A 20675-nucleotide genomic window follows, 5' to 3' on the forward strand; every position below is an offset into this window, starting at 1 on the left:
TGATGATTATAGCCTCAAGCTAAAGTCACATCGACCTGAGATCGAATTTTTGGCTATTTTTACGTCACATGTTTTTCGGGATTTGGTTTACAGCCCTACAATATTAGTAAAGCAGGCAAACGAGATCGAGTAACACAGGTTAATCGATTTAATATATGGCGCCGGTGTGACTCTGGAATGATTATGACCGAATTCAGTTTGACTTGTCAGTCAGATTGTCATGTCATACCGACATATGCTTGAATTTTGAATTAATTGACCGATTTGGGCTACACGGCAAAATTCCAAGTTCTATGCATATTTGAAAATTCTCAAATAATTCCATCTAATCCCTTCCTTAAGGCTATCATAGCACACTTCTAAAATTAAGGCGCAGAGACATCTTTAGGGAATTCCCGCCAATGTGAGAAAATGATACGATAAGCTAGTGTTACTAAATACTATGCTATAAATTATCATGTCGCACAGAATAATATTCATCAAATTGATCGTGGCTGTATAAAAGACCGATCACAATGTTTTGACAGACTCAATCGGTAAAGATAGTTAAGTTGGTGTTGTTGTCTAATTGAGAAGTCAAAACATTAAGTTCTGATAATTTGCAGTTCTAGTGAGAAGTGCTTAGTGACTTAAAATATTGAACAAAGTGACCCAGTGCTTGAATATTAAGCATTTGTGACTTAATTTCCAATCCAAAACATCAAATTCCATTTAAATGGATTTCAATGACAATGACATCGTAATTTCGGGTATATCCGGTCGATTCCCAAATTCTAACAATCTACGTGAATTCTCACATAATTTATTCAATAAAATTGATATGGTTGATGATGACGAAAGTCGATGGAAGCACGTAATACCCAATATACCCAAAAGATTCGGAAAAATTCGCAATTTGGAAAAGTTTGATGCGTCATTTTTTGCCACACTTAATAAGCATGCTAAGTTTACAGATCCACAAATGAGAATGCTGCTTGAGCATTCTTATGAGGTAAGTGTAGAGTTGGTGGAAGTCCAGCGAATTGATGGAAATCCAGTGATTTGAAGGAAGTGCGAAAAAAGCACAAATAATCACTAATAACAGAGAAGTTGCTGACAATACCAGCGGCAGGTCTGCTCAATCTTAAAATATTCTACCATCCGCTGGCAATGTCAGTGACTTTTTTGTAATCATTTCAGTGATTATAACTTCATTTTTGTCAATCTCAGTAAACAATGAGCGTGTTTACCTGCTGTAAATGTGATTACATTATGTAAACATGATCATTGGCACTAAAATGTAAAGTATTCATTAAAAATGTAAATATTCAGGCAATTCTGGATGCTGGAGTGTCACCGCAATCACTAATTGGCACTCGAACCGGTGTGTTTATTGCTTCAGGCGGTTCAGAAGCAAAAGATGTTTTTGTGCATCGAGTGCCAGCCAAGGATGGTTACTTAATTTTAGGGTAGGTCATGGCTGCATAAAGTACTTCATGAGAAGTTTCTTGAAGCACCATTGTGGCTCCTTTAGGAATAATTTTCATATCCTCTAAAGGAGTTCCTTCTTTTTAACAGAAATGCAAACTTTTACCTTTCAAACCGAATATCATATGCTCTTGGATTATGTGGACCGTCTTTTACGGTTGATGCTGCATGCTCAAGTTCTGCTTATGCTTTAGACTGTGCCTTTCATTACATGGAGACAGGTAAAGATGTAAAATAAACAATCTGTACAGCATTTCTTAAATTTCACATGAATCAAGGTCTTTGCGATGCAGCACTTGTTGGCGGTACTCAACTCATCTTAACAAATGGATTAAGTGAATACACAAAGTGAGTACTTAAATGCTAATTATCACTAAGCAAAGAATAAACATAAATATTTTGGTACAGACTTGGAGTGCTGTCTGCAGACGGAATTTCTCGACCATTTGATGAGAATGCTTCTGGTTTTGTTCGTGCTGAAACTGTTTGTGTAATTTTCTTGCAAAAATTTAAAGATTCAAAGCGAATTTATGCAAATGTTGTGTACAGCAGCTCCAATAATGATGGCTTTAAAGAAGAAGGAATTTCATTTCCATCAAGAGAATTGCAGCAGAGACTTATGGAAGAATTTTACCAGAAAGTATCTGTTGATCCATTGAAAATAAATTTTGTGGAAGCTCACTCAACTGGAACTAGACTTGGTGATCCGGAAGAAGTTGCATCGATTGATGAAGTATTCTCAAAAAATAAGATTCGATCTAAGCAGCTGATTATTGGAAGTGTAAAGTCAAATATGGGACATTCGGAAGCAGCATCTGGCATGTCTTCAATAGCAAAGGTCCTCGTTGCTTTTGAAAATCAGCAATTTCCACCAAATATCAATTTAAATAATCCACGTACAGACATTGAAGCATTCGCAGATGGTAGAATTAAAGTAGCCACTGATATTGAGCCACTTGACGGCGAATACATAGCCATGAACTCATTTGGCCTAGGCGGCGCCAATGCACATGCACTCCTTCGTGGAAATACAAAAGCAAAAATAAATTCAGGAATTCCTGATGATAATTTCGGTCGAATGATTTTCTGGTCAGGTAGAACGGAAGCAGCAGTAAATGCAATTTTTAATGACATAACAAAGCGTCCACTTGATGCTGAACATATAGCACTTCTACAAAATTCACAAACAATAACAACAGGTTCCAATACGTATCGCGGTTATGGAATGTTCATTAATGATGCAACAGAGAATAAAGCTGTATGTACAAAGCGTAGCATACAATACTTCAATGGTACACGACGTCCAATTGTGTTTGTTTATAGCGGTATTGGCAGTCAATGGATTGAAATGGGACGAAATTTAATGGATATTTCCCTTTTTGCTGACTCGATTGAAAAAAGTCACAACATTTTAGTCAAAAAAGGAATTGACTTGAAGAAGATCATAACGTCCGCAGATGAAGCCACATTTGACAATGTTATGCACTCATATGTTGGGATTGTGGCTATTGAAATTGCATTGACTGACATCCTCAAAGCACTTAATATCGTGCCAGATTTTATTATTGGACATTCACTTGGTGAGGTATCCTGTGCATATGCTGACAATTGTTTTACAGCAGAGGAAGCAATATTGGCAGCTCATGCAAGAGGCGAGGCATGTTGTCAAACGCAATCTGTTAATGGTGCTATGGCTGCTGTTGGATTGAATATTAAACAGTTGGAATATATTTTGCCGGAAGATATTGACATTGCATGTCATAATGGTGAAGATTCGACTACAATTAGTGGACCAGCTGAAAGTATAAATGCAGTCGTTGAGAAGCTTAAGGATGAGAAAATTTTTGCAAAGGCTGTTGCGTCATCTGGTGTTGCTTTACATAGTCGATACATATTGGATATGGGAAAGAAGTTGAATGAAAAATTGAAGGACATCATTAAGGATCCGAAGTTAAGATCTAGTAAATGGCTAAGCTCTACATACCCAGAAGACATGTGGAATGAACAGGAAGCTTGCTATTCATCTGCTGAATATCACACAAAGAACTTACTTAATCCTGTTTTGTTCCTGGAAGTTTGTGATAAGCTACCGAAAAATGCTTTGACTTTAGAAGTTGCTCCACATGGACTACTGAAGGCTATTCTGAAGAGGAACCTGAGAAGTGGAGTTCATGTAAGCTTGACACAAAAGGATTGTGCCAATGGTGTTGAATATTTTATGGAATCTCTAGGAAGGTAAGTTGAATTTGATGGTTTTTTGGAACTGACCACAGCAGGGCAATGCTGTCAGTTCGGCAAGACATGAGGATGTCCTGACGGGTACATAACGGCTTTGTACACTAAATATTAATCCAACTTCCCTAATTCCCCTACAGCCTCTTCCAACACGGCGTCGACATGGACATTTCAAAACTATATCCAGCCATCAGCTTTCCAGTATCTCGAGGAACTCCAATGATCTCTCCAGTCATCAAATGGAATCATGAAATTGACCATTTTGTGCCTTTATATGACACATACAACACTTTTGAAAGAACCAACTTGTTCCTGAACATTAATGACAAGAATTTTGAATTCATGCAAGGCAATGTGGTCAATGGACAGTACCAATTTGCAGAGTCAAGCTTTCTTGTGCTGGTATGGGAAACATATTCCAGGATGATTAACTGCTTTTTTGAGAAGAATCGAGTAGTTTTTGAGGATATCCATTTTACAAGATCATTTCCAATGCAGAAGAATATGGATTATTTAATTACGATCTCAATCCATCGAGGAACTGGAAGGTTTGAAGTCATTTATGAAAATGAAGCAATTGTCTATGGATTCATCTACAATGTCAAGTACATTGACATGTCAGACATCATTGTACCGAGTGACAAAAATGCAATAATGTTAACAACTGATGACTTCTATAAGGAGACACGCGAGAAAGGCTACTTCCATTTAGACAAGTTCCAAAGTGTAAAGGAAATCCGACATGATGGTCTAAAAGGAAAACTCAATTGGATATTCTTGTGGCACACATTTATTGATGGCATGCTGCAAGTTTACTTTAAACAGTCAAAAAGGTTAACAAGACCAACAAGCATCAGAAAGTTAGTCATTGATCCAGTTCTTCATCACAACATGTTGGGATTTGTCTACTATGAGCTGACAAAAGTGGAATCAGATTCCGTTATTGAAACTGTGTCGCAACTGAATTTCGATGTTGTCGTGTGTCCTCATCTGAAGGTTGTCAAAGCAGGCGGTGTGGAAATTCACGAGCCAAGCAGCATAGAAGTTCCCAGAAAAAGACAAAAAGATCCAATTATTGAAATTCATGACTTTGTTCCTTACTTTTCAGACAAAGAATATTCATTGATGGATGCTGCAAAGATTCTCACACAAATTGCAGTTGCTAACATGATGCAGCACAAAACATTATTCTTGGAAGTTGATTCTATTGACGATAAACAGCCACTTTGTAAATATTTTTCAGATGCACTGCGTGGAAATCCTCATTGCTTGTCAGACGTCACTTTATTGACTTCAAAACAAGACATTCGTATAGAAAATGTCAGGAACAGTTCCGATGAGCTGTCGTCATTTAGTGGCATCAACATGATACTTGCACGGAACTGCATTGGAAATGATGAATTTTTTGAGACAGCCAAGTCAGTCCTCCTCACTGGTGGCTACATATTTAGCATAGAGGATGAAGCTATAACTGAAATTCCACATCCAAATGTTCTACTTGTAGCAAGAATTCCAACTGGCAATGAATTCATCCACATGCTCAAATTCAGAGACAACCCGAAAATTCCCAACCCCGAAGCAGTCATTGAAGTCACATCAGACATCAACAAATGGCTGGAACCGCTCCAAAATGCTCTTAAAAATGAGCAAGCAGTCATCTATGCTTACAATAACGAGCCATCTGGCTTAATGGGCTTTGTAAACTGTATAAGGCGTGAATATTCAGCCGATAGTCTCAAGTGCTTCTTTATCATGGACAGACAAAATGCACCGCTTGTATTTGACATTAATCATCCATTCTACAAATCTCAATTGGATCTAAATCATTCAATAAACATTTTTAAGGATGGCAAATGGGGCAGTTATCGACACATCGACATGCCATTTGATATAAATTCTCGTACACAAAGTCAGCATTGCCTTGCAAGTTGTCTCATTAAAGGCCATACATCATCATTATCATGGATAAGTGGACCACTTAAAGTTACTAGTTCAGATATGGACATAATAAATGTTCAATATGCAGCAATAAATGACAAAGATATTGAATTTGTGGCTGGAAAGGATTCATGCAATTCCGATGAGTTAATCGAGCATCAAAAATTATTGGGACTTGAGTTTGCTGGTATAAGACGTAATGGTGATCGAGTGATGGGAATCAGTCATAAATATGGAGCTATAGCTACTCATGTGAATGCTAAATATTCAATATGCTGGAAGGTGCCGGACTCATGGACTTTAGAAGATGCAGCAACTGTTCCTATTGCTTATTACATTGTGTATTCAGCATTATTTAGTTCAGGAACATTAAAGTCTGGGAAGTCAATCCTGATTCATTCTGGAAGTGATGATTTGGGTCAGGCTGCAATAGAAGTGGCACTAGCTTATGGGCTAGAAGTCTTTACAACAGTTAATTCTGAAAAGAACAAAAGATTCTTGACTAAAAAGTATCCACAGCTGAATATGAAGAACATTGGAACCACAAGGAACATCAAGTTTGAAAAAATGATATACAAAAATACGAATGGCAGAGGAGTTGATTATGTCTTCAACACATTATCTGGTGACAAGCTTCATGCATCGATTCGGTGTGTAGCAAAAGACGGGGTATTTATGGATGTTGGAGATCATGATATGTCAGGAATTGACACGAGAGTTTTAAAAAAGAGAATTTCAGTCAAGAGCATTGACTTTGAGGAACTGCTTGATGATTCTGAGGGAAATAAGGTAAGAAAATTGAAATTTCATCGGTTCCTTTAACAATTTCAAATTTTACAGGCTGTCCATGACCTTATTGAGAAAGACCTTGCATCTGGCATCATCAAACCACTAAGCAGGACCGTTTTCAACGCAGATGACATAAAGGAAGCCTTCAGTTATGCAAAAACCGAGCAACGAACAGACAAAGTTCTCCTAAAAATTAGGCAAAATGAAAATGATGAAAGTTCATTGCCAATGCCTGTTCAGCAAAAAGTCTATTTTGATTCCAATGAATCTGTCATAGTTACCGGTGGTTTAGGTGGATTTGGAATGGAAATGACTGAATGGTTGGTGTCAAAAGGATGCAGGAAGATGGTGCTAAGTTCTAGCAAAGGATTCAGAAATGCTTATCAGCAGCAGAAAGTCGAGTAAGAGTTTTAATTATGATTGACACATATTTTTCATAGCACGTGGCTGTCACGTGGTGGCCACGTGACAATCTAAGTAAACAATTCTTGAATGAGAACTTTAATGCCACGTGGCATTATCATGGTTGTCATGAAAAACATGTTTTAATCGGAAATACCCCAGTTAATAAGTCTTGTTCTTCTTATTCCATTTCCATCAAGGTCACTTAAATCTCGAGGTGTCACAGTGACAATCAGCACATCTAACATCTGTACAGAATCAGGTTGCAAGGAGCTTATAAAGCAAGCTATTAAACTTGGACCAGTTGCTGGAATTTTCAACCTAGCTGGAGTCCTTAGAGATGGCATTTTTGAGAATCTAGACACTCAAATGTTTGAAGATGTTCTAGCGCCAAAAGGACCTTCCACATTATTCCTTGACAAACTATCTCGAATTCTGTGTCCAAAATTAAGACACTTTGTACTATTCTCAAGTGTCTCAAGTGGTCGTGGATATGCAGGCAAGGGTAATTATGGCCTAGCAAATTCAATCATGGAAAGAGTAGCTGAGAAGAGATGTGAAGAAGGACTGCCTGGAAAAGCAATACAATGGGGTGCTGTAGGCATTGGAATGCTTGAAGACTTTCAACTTAAATACGTCGATGACTTATACATCGGTGGCATGTATCCACAAACACTACAATCCTGCTTTGAGGTTTACGACAGCTTGCTGACATCTGATGCACCAGTTGTATCCAGTATGGTTAAAGCAGACCAACACATGGATGATGTGAAAAGACGCAACATTGTTGATATTATCCTGAACATTATGGGAATTCGCGACAAAAAGTCAATATCAATGGATTCAACATTCACTCAACTTGGCATTGATTCCTTAATGGGCGTCGAGATTCAACAAGTTTGCGAACGTGAATACAATGTTTACTTAAAATCCCAAGAAATTCGTTCAATGACTATAAACCAGCTTGAAAAGTGTATAGCAACAAAAGGCATCAACAATAAAGACATAAAAATGTTAACTGAGGATGTTGATGGGGATAAAGGCTTTAAGTTATCAATTGACGACATTGCTGACTTGAATACTTTTGATCCGTCAAAAACCATAGTAAAGGCAAATGATATTGTACATTTTAAAAATACGAGAATTTTGATCCTACCTTGGATTTTTGGATTTGCTACAAAAGACTACAAAAGTCTTGCACAACAGATGGAATATCCAGCATATATTTTACAACTGTCTGACATCTCTGACTACACAGATCTTGATGAAATCACAAGAAAATTGACACCAAGCATTTTGGAGCTATTTAGTGATGTCAACAGCTTTATTTTAATTGGACACTCTTTTGGTGCTCTTTTGGCACTGAAAATCGCTAAAATTTTAGAAGACAACCGCAAATCAGGTCAAATTATTCAGCTTGATGGATCACCACAATTTTGTTCTAGATATGCCCGAAAAATGCTGAATCAAGGAAATTTTAGTGACATTAAGGACTTCATATCAATGCTTTTGTTTGAGCACTATCAAGCACAGATTGACATCAACTTAGCAAGCATATTGCTCGAAAAATCTGACGATTGGGAAACAAGGACAAAGGAGTTAATGTCAACATTTAGTTACAAGATTCCATCAACATGGATGTATCTCTTGACAAACCTTCCATCAGAATTCACCAACAGACTTAATATCTCACTCAGTACAAAAGAAAGTGACTTTTGTGCTTTAAAGAATACAAGAATTTCACTTGTCAAGCCAACGAATTCATCAATCAATGGAATTCATCGAGATTATGGATTGACACAGTTTGCAACAAGCAATGTGAGAATAATGGTTGTCGAAGGAGATCATGAGACGATGATTAGAAATGTAGAGTTGGCTGGGATTGTGAAGGAGTTAATTGATTAGGATATTAAGGAGTTTTAATGATTTTGTAGTTTGAGTTAAGTTTTAGGATGTAATGTTGAGTATTGATGTAAATAAAGTAAGCTTACAGCCAGAGCTCAAAGTCGACTTTGATTTTGTATGGAAAAGTCGACTCGGAATAAGTATCGATTAGTAATCATAAAAAATATGAGATGAGTTTGAGCTCTGACTTTAACTTAAGGTTAAAAATCCGAATGTTTTGACTAGTCCATCCAATTTTGCATTTAAGCTGATTGATTCACAGCTATACATAATCCAGAACATATTAACTAATTTATGCCAGCACATAACACACTTGTTACGGTCGCTTAATAGGAATGAATGGGGAATGTTGGTCTTTGGACATGACGAGAACCAACCTGCTTGGTTAGAACCTTCAAAAGCATTTTCATTGAACTTCACATTCTTGAGATCAAGACCGGTTCCTGGTTCCTGATACCTTGTTCAATAAGTCACGTTCGTTTAACATTAGCATCTCCTATAATCCCTTTAGACTGTCCCATAGAATACATCTCACTATGTCCTGATTGATCATCCTGTTTCAACTTATCTCTCCAATCAGCCCATTCCTTGTAGTAATTTTAGATTTAGATATCAAACAATTTAAAAAAAGGCCCAACACAAGTCTGGTGATGAAGAAGAACAAAAACAACCACAAAACAACAAGAAGACAGAAAACATTGTAAGCACGTCACATGACTAATCTAAACAGCTCGAAACCTTTTCATGCTAAATACTTCGAAGCAAGATATTTGCTGTAAAGCAGTGCAGTGGTTGACAACCTGGGTGCTGGGGTATTTTGTTGGGAAATGGGATGTCGTTTGGGATTTCGATTTTGGCTTAACACTAAGATGTGTCGTGACACAAAAAAGGTTGTCCACAACTGTTGTAAGGTAAGAAACATTAGACCAAAGGTTAAGAAAACAATAAAATACCTTCAAACTTCTAATACCGCAAGTTATTTGTTACTTGAGTTAATGAAGTGAAATCTCATGTTGTTGAGTGTTTTTACCCCTCGCTTGGCATTTTGTGGATGGAAGAACAGAACAATAAAATTAAATTAAATTAAATTAAAAGTTTTTTTCAAAAAATTTCTGTTTTATTTCTCGTTTGACTTAACATTAAACTACCTAAATGATTAAATTACTTGTTCCTTCTTACTGTTGCCTCTCTTTTGTGCATAGAAGGAATCAAAACATAAAATTTTCATAAATTAAAAATAAATATTTACAGCATAAGAAGAGGAAGAGAAAAAAATGCACAATTTCCGGCACAATCCAATGCAATCTGTACAGCTCTTATTGATTAATGACTATTTTGTCACAGATTATTTTTTTTTTGGTGCTTTTTTTTACAAAATAACATTTTTCCATTTCCTCTAGTCTCTCGTATTCTCTCGAATCCAGTCTGTATATTCCGATATTCTTGTATAAACCTAGTCACATAAAATGATATGATAAAATTTCAATTAAAATTCTATGAATTTCTGATAAGTGTTGTCAAATGAGAATTTATGGGTGTGTGCCCCCCACACCCTACTAGCTATATATATTTTGAATTTGTAAGGTGAGAGTTGTGCATTCATTTTTTGTTGGGATTTTAAATTGCTTGATTAAATTATTGGAAATAAATAGCTTTAATATGACTTTTTTTGCAGCATTAAGGATTTTTGTGAATTAATTTAAAGTAGCTTGTTATATCCAGCAATTATGCATCAAATGAAAAATGAATCCAAATTCCCATTTAAAATTCTCATTTAATAATAATATAAATTCATTACTCCTGGATAACTCGGCTCTCCGCATTTATTTCCAAATGATACGATTCCCAGCTGCACCCAATGCTGATCAACCTCCATCATCAACGGACCGCCCTGTGAATTTATAATTTTATATTAATATTTCATGAAATTTATGTTACTGTTCGTAAATGGTGTTAAATTTATTGGATTTTTGTAGAGGGTGTAGTACAGTGGTGGGTAACTTTTTTTTTTGTGGCACACTAAGGAACATGAACCTTGATTGAAACCGCACATGACATACAGATCACCAGTGAGTCAGGCACACTAGTGAGTTGTGATTAACAATCAAAAAGTGCCGTGGCGTAAAAAAGGTTGCCTACCACTGGTCTAGTAAATGGTGAGACACAGCTAGCTTTTGGTCAAGGGTGGAAAACTGAGGCTGGTTTATAGACGTCCTCAAGCATAGATCTATCTACCTAGTATACCCACCCTAACCTACCCAGATAAGTGTGTTGATTTCTAGACGTATCCTAAGATGGTCATACATATCCGGTTAGAGGTTAGAGTGGGTATCTTAAGTAAAATTATTTGGTATGGATTTCTAGATAGGCTAGGGTGAGTATTCTAGGTAGGTAGATCTGGAAACCGAACCCAAATCAATCTTTTTTTTACCAATATTGACAATTTTGGCATGTTCCAGCTTTTTTTTCGTCTTAGATCGAAATTTGGATTTGATCTTTATTTGACCATAACTAACTCCTTTCAAGACAAGGTAATGCAGGCATTTCTAACCTCTACTTCTTTAGCATCCATTTCTTACCTCTACAAAACATCCAAATAACACCTTAAAGTTGAATATTTAATAGAAGCATTTACGCTGCTGTTAAAGTCACCAACACTTATAATTATAACCTCAAAATAGAACAATACCCTTGAGTACTTTATTTTACTTGCTTACAAAATGCAAGAAGAAATCACAAAATTCGACCCACAATAAATTTCAAAAAGTACATGAAAAATTTCCATAACAGTAACAGCTCATAAATGCTTCCAATTTTAAAAAATAATTAAATTTTATAGACTTACAGAATCGCCTGTTGGTGTAAAGAGAAAACCCACGTCATTTCCAAAAAGTTTTTAAGAAATATAAGAAAATTAATTCAGAGAAACCAAAGTCAATTGTGGCACATAGAAAATATACCACAAAAAAAGAATGTCTGTCACATGAGAGAAAAAAAATGTAAATCCTTTGAGGAATTTTAATTAGCATCCAAGTCAAGAAAATGCTTTCGACTGTAGCTAAGTGAAAAAAAGTAAGTAAAAAGTAATCTCATGCTCGAAAAGATTTTAAAATTTTTTCCATCAGTCAACAGACACATTACATGCCATAATGACATGAATACATAACTTGGCAGGCATCAACTCCCTGAAATAAAAGGAAAAAAAGTTAGTTACAGCATGAATTCATGTCTATTTTGCCATTCTTACGCCTTCTGAATATCCGGCACATAAAAAGTTGTCTGTAATTGGTTGGAAGTATGCTCGATTACAATCCTCATTTCTCCATATTGGTAGACTAGCTTGACGTTGTACATGTGACTCCTTACCACCATAGTATGTCGTTCCTAAAGTTATTTAAGAGAAATTCGTCATTTTTCTATGTTAAGGAATCTTTAGAGCTATTCTGGATATCTTCAAACCCAAAACCCTAAAAATTTATGTCCTCAAACTATTTCCAGCTTAATATCCATCCGAAAAATGTACATGATAGATAAAAAATTGTCAAAAACTTACCCCAACCCACGATCGTTCCAAGTCTTCCTATCAGTCGCTCCTTCTGAATGACTGGCTTTGGAAGGCAAATGGGAATTATATATTTAGATTTTCTGACTGGCTGCTCGAGCACCATAACTGTAAAAAAAAATGAATACAACATGAAGATTTTTGCTGTTTCACATGTTGAAGATGTAATCTCAAAGGATATATTGAGACGAATTTTAGAACAGAATTTTTGGAAAGGAATTAGGTTAGTTTTGTCAGAATTCGGCAGTCTTGGGTATGCTGAGTCGATGCCCTGAGCAGCAAATGTCATTTATTGCCTTGAATGCCCCGTCAGGATATCCTGACATCATAATGACACTTGTCCGTCAACACAGCATTTTGACAGCACCCTGGCCACCAACTTATGCCACTCTACCACTTATGCATCAACAATCAACCACAAAATTCTGACAAAACTCCCCCTAAAGGAATCAAATAATCATAGTCTAAAGCTTACTGGCAATATCATTATAGAATCCTACACGAGAAAAACGTGGATGTGCTCTAATTTCTTTAACTTTATATGTGACTGGATCTGATGGCTCATGATCAACAGACAAGTCAATGTCTCCCAAACGAACTGTAAATTGTCGTGCTGCAAAAGGTCTTTGTCTTGCATCACGTGTGCAATGCGCTGCTGTAAGAACCTGAATAAAAAAATTCAATTTATCGTAAGTTTTAAATTGACATTCGGAGCTGTCTCATTAAGCATGAAGTTTTGATAAATGGATAGATGTTAAATCAACTTACGTATTTTGTTCCAATCAATGATGCACCGCACCAAAATTCTGTTAATGTAAGACAAGAGTAAAGAAACAGCATGAGTATACAGTCACGCATCAGACATATTAACCTTTACCTGTTCTTTTTGGTCCGTGAAGGAAAATGGCAGCCATCCATGGCCAATCACCGCTTCTTGACTCAGTTCCACCAACAATACGGCCTGAACTATACTCTTGTTGTCCACACTCTTCTGGATCAACGAAATTCGATCCGAGTGTATCTGGCTGTTGTGGTGGTCGACCGGACACGTTACTGCTGACAAGTGAAGTTGAAGGCGTTTGCGTTACGGTACTAGAAATTGTATAAACAGGAACTAAAGGACGTTGTGATGTTGTTGATGTTGTAATAGGATTCAAGAACAAGCTTGGTCGTGTTGTCGTGGGTCGTGTTGTTAATTTTAAGGGGCGTTGCGTCGTCACGGTAGTTGAATGTTCTGGCGTTGGACAACAGACACCAGGAACAAAAAGACTTTTAAAGCATAGTGATTCACGAAGATGCGTCAAGTCGAGTAACAAGCCCGGACAATTGCTGAGATCATCACATTTCCCTGGGCGTCCATCTGGTGTAAAACATCTATTTTCACTCTCTTTGCCTTGATAATCAACAATTTTTGCTACATTGTAGACATATAAGATATGGATGTGAAAAAAAATGTGAAAAGTCTGTACCAAAATCTTTTTCTTTTAGTTATGGAAATTTATTCATAAAAAATGGAAAAATTCTCCTTTTTTTCATATTTCTGAATAAAGAATTATGGGAAATGAAATGTGTAGAGTGGCTGATGCTTTTGGTATTATCAATAAATCACGTCACATGAACGAATTGCTTTTATCCATTTATATGTACATTGTGCGGATGTTTTTTTCTTCAACGCACGCATCGCACGATGGCTCTTAAATAATTGTATGTTATGGTTCAAATGTCTGTTGGATGAATTATTTAGTGCGTCTAATACGGAAGCTTATTGCAGATGGAAATGGTTAAGTATTGTTGGATGTTTTCCTTAATGAATGGACGTTGTTATCTAATTGATATGTTAGTGTGGACCTGACAAGGTGGAATTTGGTAATGAACTGCGGTCCGGTAGTCAGATTGTCAATTTTTTAGTTCTTTGCATGCTTATAGATAAGTTGAATTCATTTAGACTTGCTTTAAGCTTGCTAAAAAACAAATTTACTCTAAAGCTGCGGCAAAGCATGACTCTGGTATGGGATCAGACTCAAAAGCAGTGTCACGTTAGGTAATTCAGTTTTCTAGGGCTGCACATGAATCCATAAGCTAGGGTAGAGTACGCAATACTCCTTAATATCCAGGTTACATCTACAAACTCTTCAAAATTAGATTGAAGGCATGTAAGGTGCATCTCACACCAAAATGCGTCTTTACCCACTCCCACCCCCCTGTACCTCCAACCTTCCTTTTGCATGCTTATTCACAAAAAAAAAAGCCTCAATACATTCACATTCGTGCATGCATATATATAAAATTGATACAACTGATTAAATGAAAATTGAATCTTGATAATCAGTACAAATGTACATAACATTATGTAGCATCGGTAGTCATTTGAGCTATAAAAAAGCTTCCGCAAATAATAAATCACCTTATAACCGTCCACATACAATGCGTGCATGAATTGTGACATAATTTATTGAATACACTTAAAATATGAGCATCTGGCCATTATCAAGTAAAAAAAATGAAAAATCTTACGTTTTTGGGTTGTTGTAATCGATACAACTGGTTCCAGCTGTTCAATCACAGGCACTTTTTCAGTAACAGGCTGAATTTGATCCTTTCGCTTCACTTTTGATTTAGTTTTCTTTTTCTTGGGATCAACGGACTGAAAATGTGGCTGCTGCTGTTGTTGTTGTATGAGTTGCTCTTGTTGGACTTGTCCGACCGCAGTGACAGCAATTGTCGAGAGTTCATTTAAAGGTGACAATGATGTCGTTTCATTAAACGTCCCATCAACCAACGACGGATCATCTCGTGTTTCAACGACTGAAAATCTTTTAATCATTGGTTCAATTGTCTTTGTCACATTTTGACCCAAGACATTCTTCGTTAATGTAAGTATGGCATTTGGTACATTCTCCGATGGATTATTATTTGTTATTGACGTCTCTTGTCTTCGTGTCATGTTAACAATATAACGTCCGACTGTATTGAGGGCACCTATAAATTGTATGGAAAATTGAGAATATTACGTGTGTCGCCATTTCAAATTACAAAAATGACAATAATTGATTTTTTTTTTTTGTATAAAATGGATATTCTTATTCTTATTTCATTCGGGAGGTTCAGAAATATAAAGGAATGGAATGAGAATATTGAATTTCTTGTTACGTATCAAATTTATTTCTATTATTGGAAATAAATATTTTCTTTTTTTCATCTTGCTGTTCTGCTTACGAGTAAACGGGGAATGGAAGGTAGAATATATATATGAAGATTATAATAGTGAATAGTGGAACTTGTAGGGATGGAAACTGGTTGGATTTAGACATGCGATGTTGTTTGTTTGTTGAGATTTTATGTGAATTAGAGATTCTCTACTAAATTCTTAGGAAAAGCTTGTATTTGCTGTTATCAGGAAGCTTAGTGCAGTTTATGCTGATCGCTGGTGTTCGCGATCTAAAGATTTATCTACAGTAAAGATCATTTGCATTCTAGGCTCATGACAAGGTTGTCACTCAATATAATTTCCCAATTGGACAACCAGGTATAATGTCTAATTAATAACTAGACCTACAGTCAACTAAAGACATATTCTATGGAACATTCCGCAGCAAATCTCATTAATTGACCGTAGATCAAACTATTAGCTAAACATAAGTCAAGCTGTTCACCCGAGTATGATTCCCAAAACCAGGACGCCGTGATGGAGCTGTTAAAGAAGAAATACTTGGTTTGCTGCATTTTCGTGAATTTAACAAAACATTACAACCGCCGTAAATTTAGCGGATGTCAAGAGTGACGCTTGGACTTGATGTTTGCTAAGGATAATGTCCAAGTGCTGATATTGCCCTGCGGTTTAGCTTGAATTCGGGTAGCTTTTTTAAATGGATCAGAGTGTATTCTAACCACGGAAACAGCCTACCATCACGACATCTTTACGTCGTTTTAATGCCATTACGTTAACTCTATGAAAAATCGATGCTTCAGCTCTTAGAGTCACTCAGATAAGGTGATCCACCCCTTCCTATCCTAAACAACATACTTAATGCAACTAAGTTTTTATTCAATTAAAACAAAATCAGTTCCCCACAAAACATAAAGTTTTGATCCCTAGAATTTCCATCCCATTCCTTCCAGAGAAAAAACAGCAACAAGAAGCAGAACTTTATGTCCCCAAATATTTTTTCCCAAAAGAAAATTTTGCTACTTTTTAAGTGAAGCACAAACTTTTAAAGTCTCAAAGGACATTCATCCTTTTTCCACCCACACTCCACGATTCAATTCTATCACTTAACATTCCATTCCGTACTGCAAAAATTTATAATGCTACACAAAAAATTTAACCTAAAGTTTCAGATATTTTCGAAAATGCTAATGGTGATATAAATCTTCCAAATCTAGCTGTTGTGCTTTCAACACTCTCCGAATTGCTCTCAACCTCCTCATCCTCCTCATCATCTTCATCGCTACCATCATCATCATCTGAAACGCCTGTTATATCCTCGAGCATGTCGTAAAATACATTGCGCCTAATTCGATGATGATTCTCATTTCGTTCCAATGCATGCTCATGCTGAAAATGCAAATCTGTTTAGGAATAATAATTAAAGAAAAGAGTTTTTTATTATTCAGCTCTTCCTTCTCATCCTTTATACGATTATATCGTATAATGTGTTTATGGCATAAACATACAATATGTGTACAATTTCATATGAAATATTGCCATTAATAAATATTCGTTTATATTGAAATACCTCTTAATGATGACGGTTCGTTACCGGTTCGTGATTGACAGCGTTCTATCGTCGCATTTAATAATATCACTGTAAATAGAATAGAAAAAAAGAAGGAATAAGTATGAGAAATAAAAATGAGAATGCGAAAAATAGAAAATTGTATGATAAATTAAAATGTTCAAATCGCATGCGAACACTGCATGATAATGATATGATTTATAATGGTTCTGAGAATAAGTGGAGATGGGGATTTAATGGGTTTTTGAAGGGGGTAAGTCCATTGAGTTGAAACGCTTTTCTGGATGGGGATGAAATTTTAATTTGTTTTAGTGGAAATTATTGATTTTTTCAGGGGACTTTTCTGGATGTCGACGGAGTTTTGGTGACATTTTGGGTTGCTATGAGAGGGTTTGTTGCAGATTCGTCAGAGATTTGTCAGATAAGTGCCACTTTGAATGATACTCAGCTGTATTGTGTCATATTTTGACTTAAATCAGGAACAACTTAGATAAGGCACCAAAGGGTATTCTGAGATGCGGTAGAAAATTCGGACGTTTGGGAATCAACGCCTATCTCCTTATATTTTCGGAAAAAAATCCCACTTCCTTCAAAAAATTTATGGTGACGTTCTTGAATTCAGAAAATCGGCAAGGGGGTTGGCAGGATGTGGCACTACAGGCTACACCTGATATGCCAAATCGGATACCTATCCCGTATCAATGATACACCAGTGGGGTACGCCGTACCGAACCATGACGAACCGTATCGTACCGTACAACCAACAATATAAATCACACAATCATAACAAACATCCAAAATTTCTCTAAAATCCCACCAAAACCATCTAAAATTAATACTCAACCACCCTCAAGCATTAAAAGGACTTAAGAGTTTATCATTTGTAAAAGTTCGACGTCACCAAAGTTCATGAATCCCAGCTATTGATTTTACATCCAGCAATTTAGATGGTAAATGACTTTAATTACATCAAATACGATAAAATTGTAATAAATTATGTCATTCGACACACAATTTGCATCAATAAATGGAATGTAATTTTTGTTCCATATCCAACGCCACAGAAAGCAATAAAATCACAGAAAATTATGAATAAAAGTTCTTCAATTCGACACAATCAAGTTGAATATTTTATAAAAAAGTTTTTTATTCAAATTTTCATTTCCAAATCATTTTCATATCCATAACTACATACACGTATATTGAGATACATTTGCCGTTTATTCAAAAAACAGATATTTATGTTCTGTTGCACGATTGAGAATTTTTTTTCTTTTTACAAAAATGATGTGAATACATAAAAAAAAAAGTTTGAATTTTATGTACGTACATATGTATTAACATATCTAAAAGACGTAAAAGAAGAAGGAGATGAGAACTGTTTCTTTTTGGGTAGCAAAATTTTTGTAAAGATATCAAGAAGGCAATTGTGAGTGGAAGTGATTTGGATGACTGGATTGAGGATACAAAGAAGACTATTCGATTTTGTGCAGATTTTCTTTGATGAGCTGGAGTGGCTTAATGGTGGAGTAGATACTCAATTACAATCAACTGACATGGCCGGTGCACAACATTCATGGGTTCGAAACTCAATATGGGAATTCTTCAGATTACGAGCTATTATTGAATCAAATTGGCTAGGGATGAATCTTACAACCTCATTTTATAAGGTTTATAGACATTAAATTTATCAAATCAATGAATTGGACCCCATAAAAGAAGGAATGGGGGAGGTTCTACAAGCATAATTTTGTGTGCGGAAGCTTGATGAATCCTCAATTGTTGACTACAATAGCCACAAATTCCCACTGCACAGCTTTCAATGTCCCAAATTAGAATAGCTTGATGCCATTTTGAGCGCAATCTTATTGATTGTAGTTTCCCGAAAGACACTCTCAGTGTATCCAGTAGTGTAAAAACTATGTATCCTGGCTGGCATGACTCTGGCTTCGAGTCGAATTCGACAAAGTTTGACCCAATTTGGACACTATTTTCCTACTTTTTCACAACATGTGCCTTTTGGGTTAAAAGAAGCTTGATATCAGTTTTTCTTAAAGAAATTTGTATTGTTTTTTTGGATGGATCGCAAAATTGCAGATGTTAGGATTTTTGTCTTTCCAATAAAATTGAAGAATTGACACCCAAACTACTCCGTACCTCAATGCACCCTGCTAGAAAAGGTGCCCGAGCTTGAGGATGTTGTGAACTAAAACACCTATTGTCGAGCAGATTTCGGACCTCCATAATTCCCCTGAATAAACCCTTCATTATGCCATATATCCATATACCCATTTACCCACATAATTCACCATCCCATCACACCCCGACACCCCCATTCCCAAATGTCTTTATTTCCAAAGATGCTTCACTACCACATCATCATTGACTATTCTTCTTGCTCTCTCATTTTCTAAACCAAAAGTTGTTCCGAACATGAAAATTTCTTCCCTAACATTACATAATGGTTAAATAATAATATTTTTGTTGCCATTTTGTTAGAAGAGCTTGAAAAAAAAAACACATTTCAAGTTTGAGGGAAAGTGAATAAGTGTGGAAGAGGAAGAAGAAAAAAAAGAGAGAGATTCGATGGAATGGCAATGAAAAAGAAAATTCGATTTTAATGTAAAATCATAATAATCAAAAATCAATTTATTTCTTCGTCGTATTTCCATCTCTTCTTGCCTGAAATATTTTATATTATACAGTTTTTCATTCCTTTTCATCCAATTCCCACTCCGGCGACGATGAATTTTTTTTTATTTTATACGAGAATGCCTTTCTTTCTCACTTATAGGAAGTTTTGTGCTTCTCCGCTTGACGACCTATTTATGCCTTGCTTGCTTCCTTCACCCTGCACCACCAAATCATTATTGACGTTGATTTTTTTTTCTCCACTGTCAAAAATTGAATTACTGTTTTTAAGTGCCCATCATAGATTCTTGATGTATAAGCATTAAGTTACAACGGAATAAAAATATGTTGTAATAATACAACAGAATGAAGCAATGAAAGTAAGTACGAGAGTTATAGGAAGGTCATGCACTAAAGCTTTGGTATTGTTGGCTGGTATGAGGTTTTAATTGACTTTTTTGGGAATTTATCGTTAATGATGTCGGTTATAATTTGGTGCTTATTTAGTTGAGGCTTAATGACGCTCAGCTCTGCTTAAGCTCAGATTTATTGACGCTCAGCTTGATTTAAACTCAGATTGAATAATGTTCATCTTTAGAGATGCTTAGTTTAAAGAACATTCAGAGAATCTGTGGTTCAGCAATACTAAAAATAAACCTTACTAATGCACAGCTTCGTCAGACTTAGGGATTGTTTGACTGACACTCAGCTTGACAGGCGCTCAGCTTATTTGATGCTTAGCTTAAGTTATGCTCAGCTTAACTTGCTATCAGTTTGACTGACGCTCAGCTTAACAGACACTCAGCTTTGACTGGTTCTCAGCTTGACTGACACTCAGCTTTGACTGAAACTCAGCTTGACTATCACTCAATTTTATTTACATTCAGTTTGATTGACGCTCAGCCTGAATAAAGACAAGCAAGATTGACGCTTACATTGGCCTAAACTTTCCCAAACTAGCGCTCAAACTAATCAATAGTGATGCTCAGTCTCACTAAATTTCATCCCAA

At 36.1% G+C, this 20675-nt stretch overlaps 2 protein-coding genes across 2 annotated transcripts in view; one reads left to right on the plus strand and one right to left on the minus strand.

Moving 5' to 3' along the window:
• The first annotated feature begins 546 nt into the window (after positions 1-546).
• LOC139092167 (fatty acid synthase-like) lies at positions 547-8830 on the plus strand. Its single transcript, XM_070642486.1, has 8 exons — positions 547-991; positions 1312-1448; positions 1558-1688; positions 1746-1815; positions 1876-3702; positions 3843-6429; positions 6481-6830; positions 7032-8830. The coding sequence occupies exons 1-8, from the start codon at positions 716-718 to the stop codon at positions 8734-8736; spliced, it is 7083 nt and encodes a 2360-aa protein (XP_070498587.1). The 5' UTR covers positions 547-715; the 3' UTR covers positions 8737-8830.
• Positions 8831-11587: 2757 nt separating this feature from the next.
• Positions 11588-20675, minus strand: part of LOC139092271 (serine proteinase stubble) — a 66034-nt gene continuing 56946 nt past the window's right edge. The window contains exons 2-10 of the mRNA XM_070642611.1: positions 17035-17103; positions 16625-16867; positions 14813-15277; positions 13176-13712; positions 13067-13104; positions 12774-12963; positions 12290-12406; positions 11984-12120; positions 11588-11921 (exon numbers count right to left, since the gene is read on the minus strand). Coding sequence (XP_070498712.1) covers positions 11874-11921; positions 11984-12120; positions 12290-12406; positions 12774-12963; positions 13067-13104; positions 13176-13712; positions 14813-15277; positions 16625-16867; positions 17035-17103 — 1844 coding nt within the window. The 3' untranslated portion in view covers positions 11588-11873. The remainder of the gene's footprint in view (positions 11922-11983; positions 12121-12289; positions 12407-12773; positions 12964-13066; positions 13105-13175; positions 13713-14812; positions 15278-16624; positions 16868-17034; positions 17104-20675) is intronic.

The sequence above is a fragment of the Chironomus tepperi genome, unplaced genomic scaffold (genome assembly GCF_022539635.2).
Source record: "Chironomus tepperi strain 1889 unplaced genomic scaffold, CSIRO-AGI_Ctep_v1 contig_298, whole genome shotgun sequence".
NCBI lineage: Eukaryota > Metazoa > Arthropoda > Insecta > Diptera > Chironomidae > Chironomus > Chironomus tepperi.

Excerpts from the sequence above, each read along its gene's own strand:
- LOC139092167 (XM_070642486.1), top strand. The coding sequence starts at position 716 with ATGGATTTCAATGACAATGACATCGTAATTTCGGGTATATCCGGTCGA. Across the intron at positions 992-1,311 it reads TGCTTGAGCATTCTTATGAG|GCAATTCTGGATGCTGGAGT; the intron begins GTAAGTGTAGAG and ends GTAAATATTCAG. Across the intron at positions 3,703-3,842 it reads TTTATGGAATCTCTAGGAAG|CCTCTTCCAACACGGCGTCG; the intron begins GTAAGTTGAATT and ends ATTCCCCTACAG.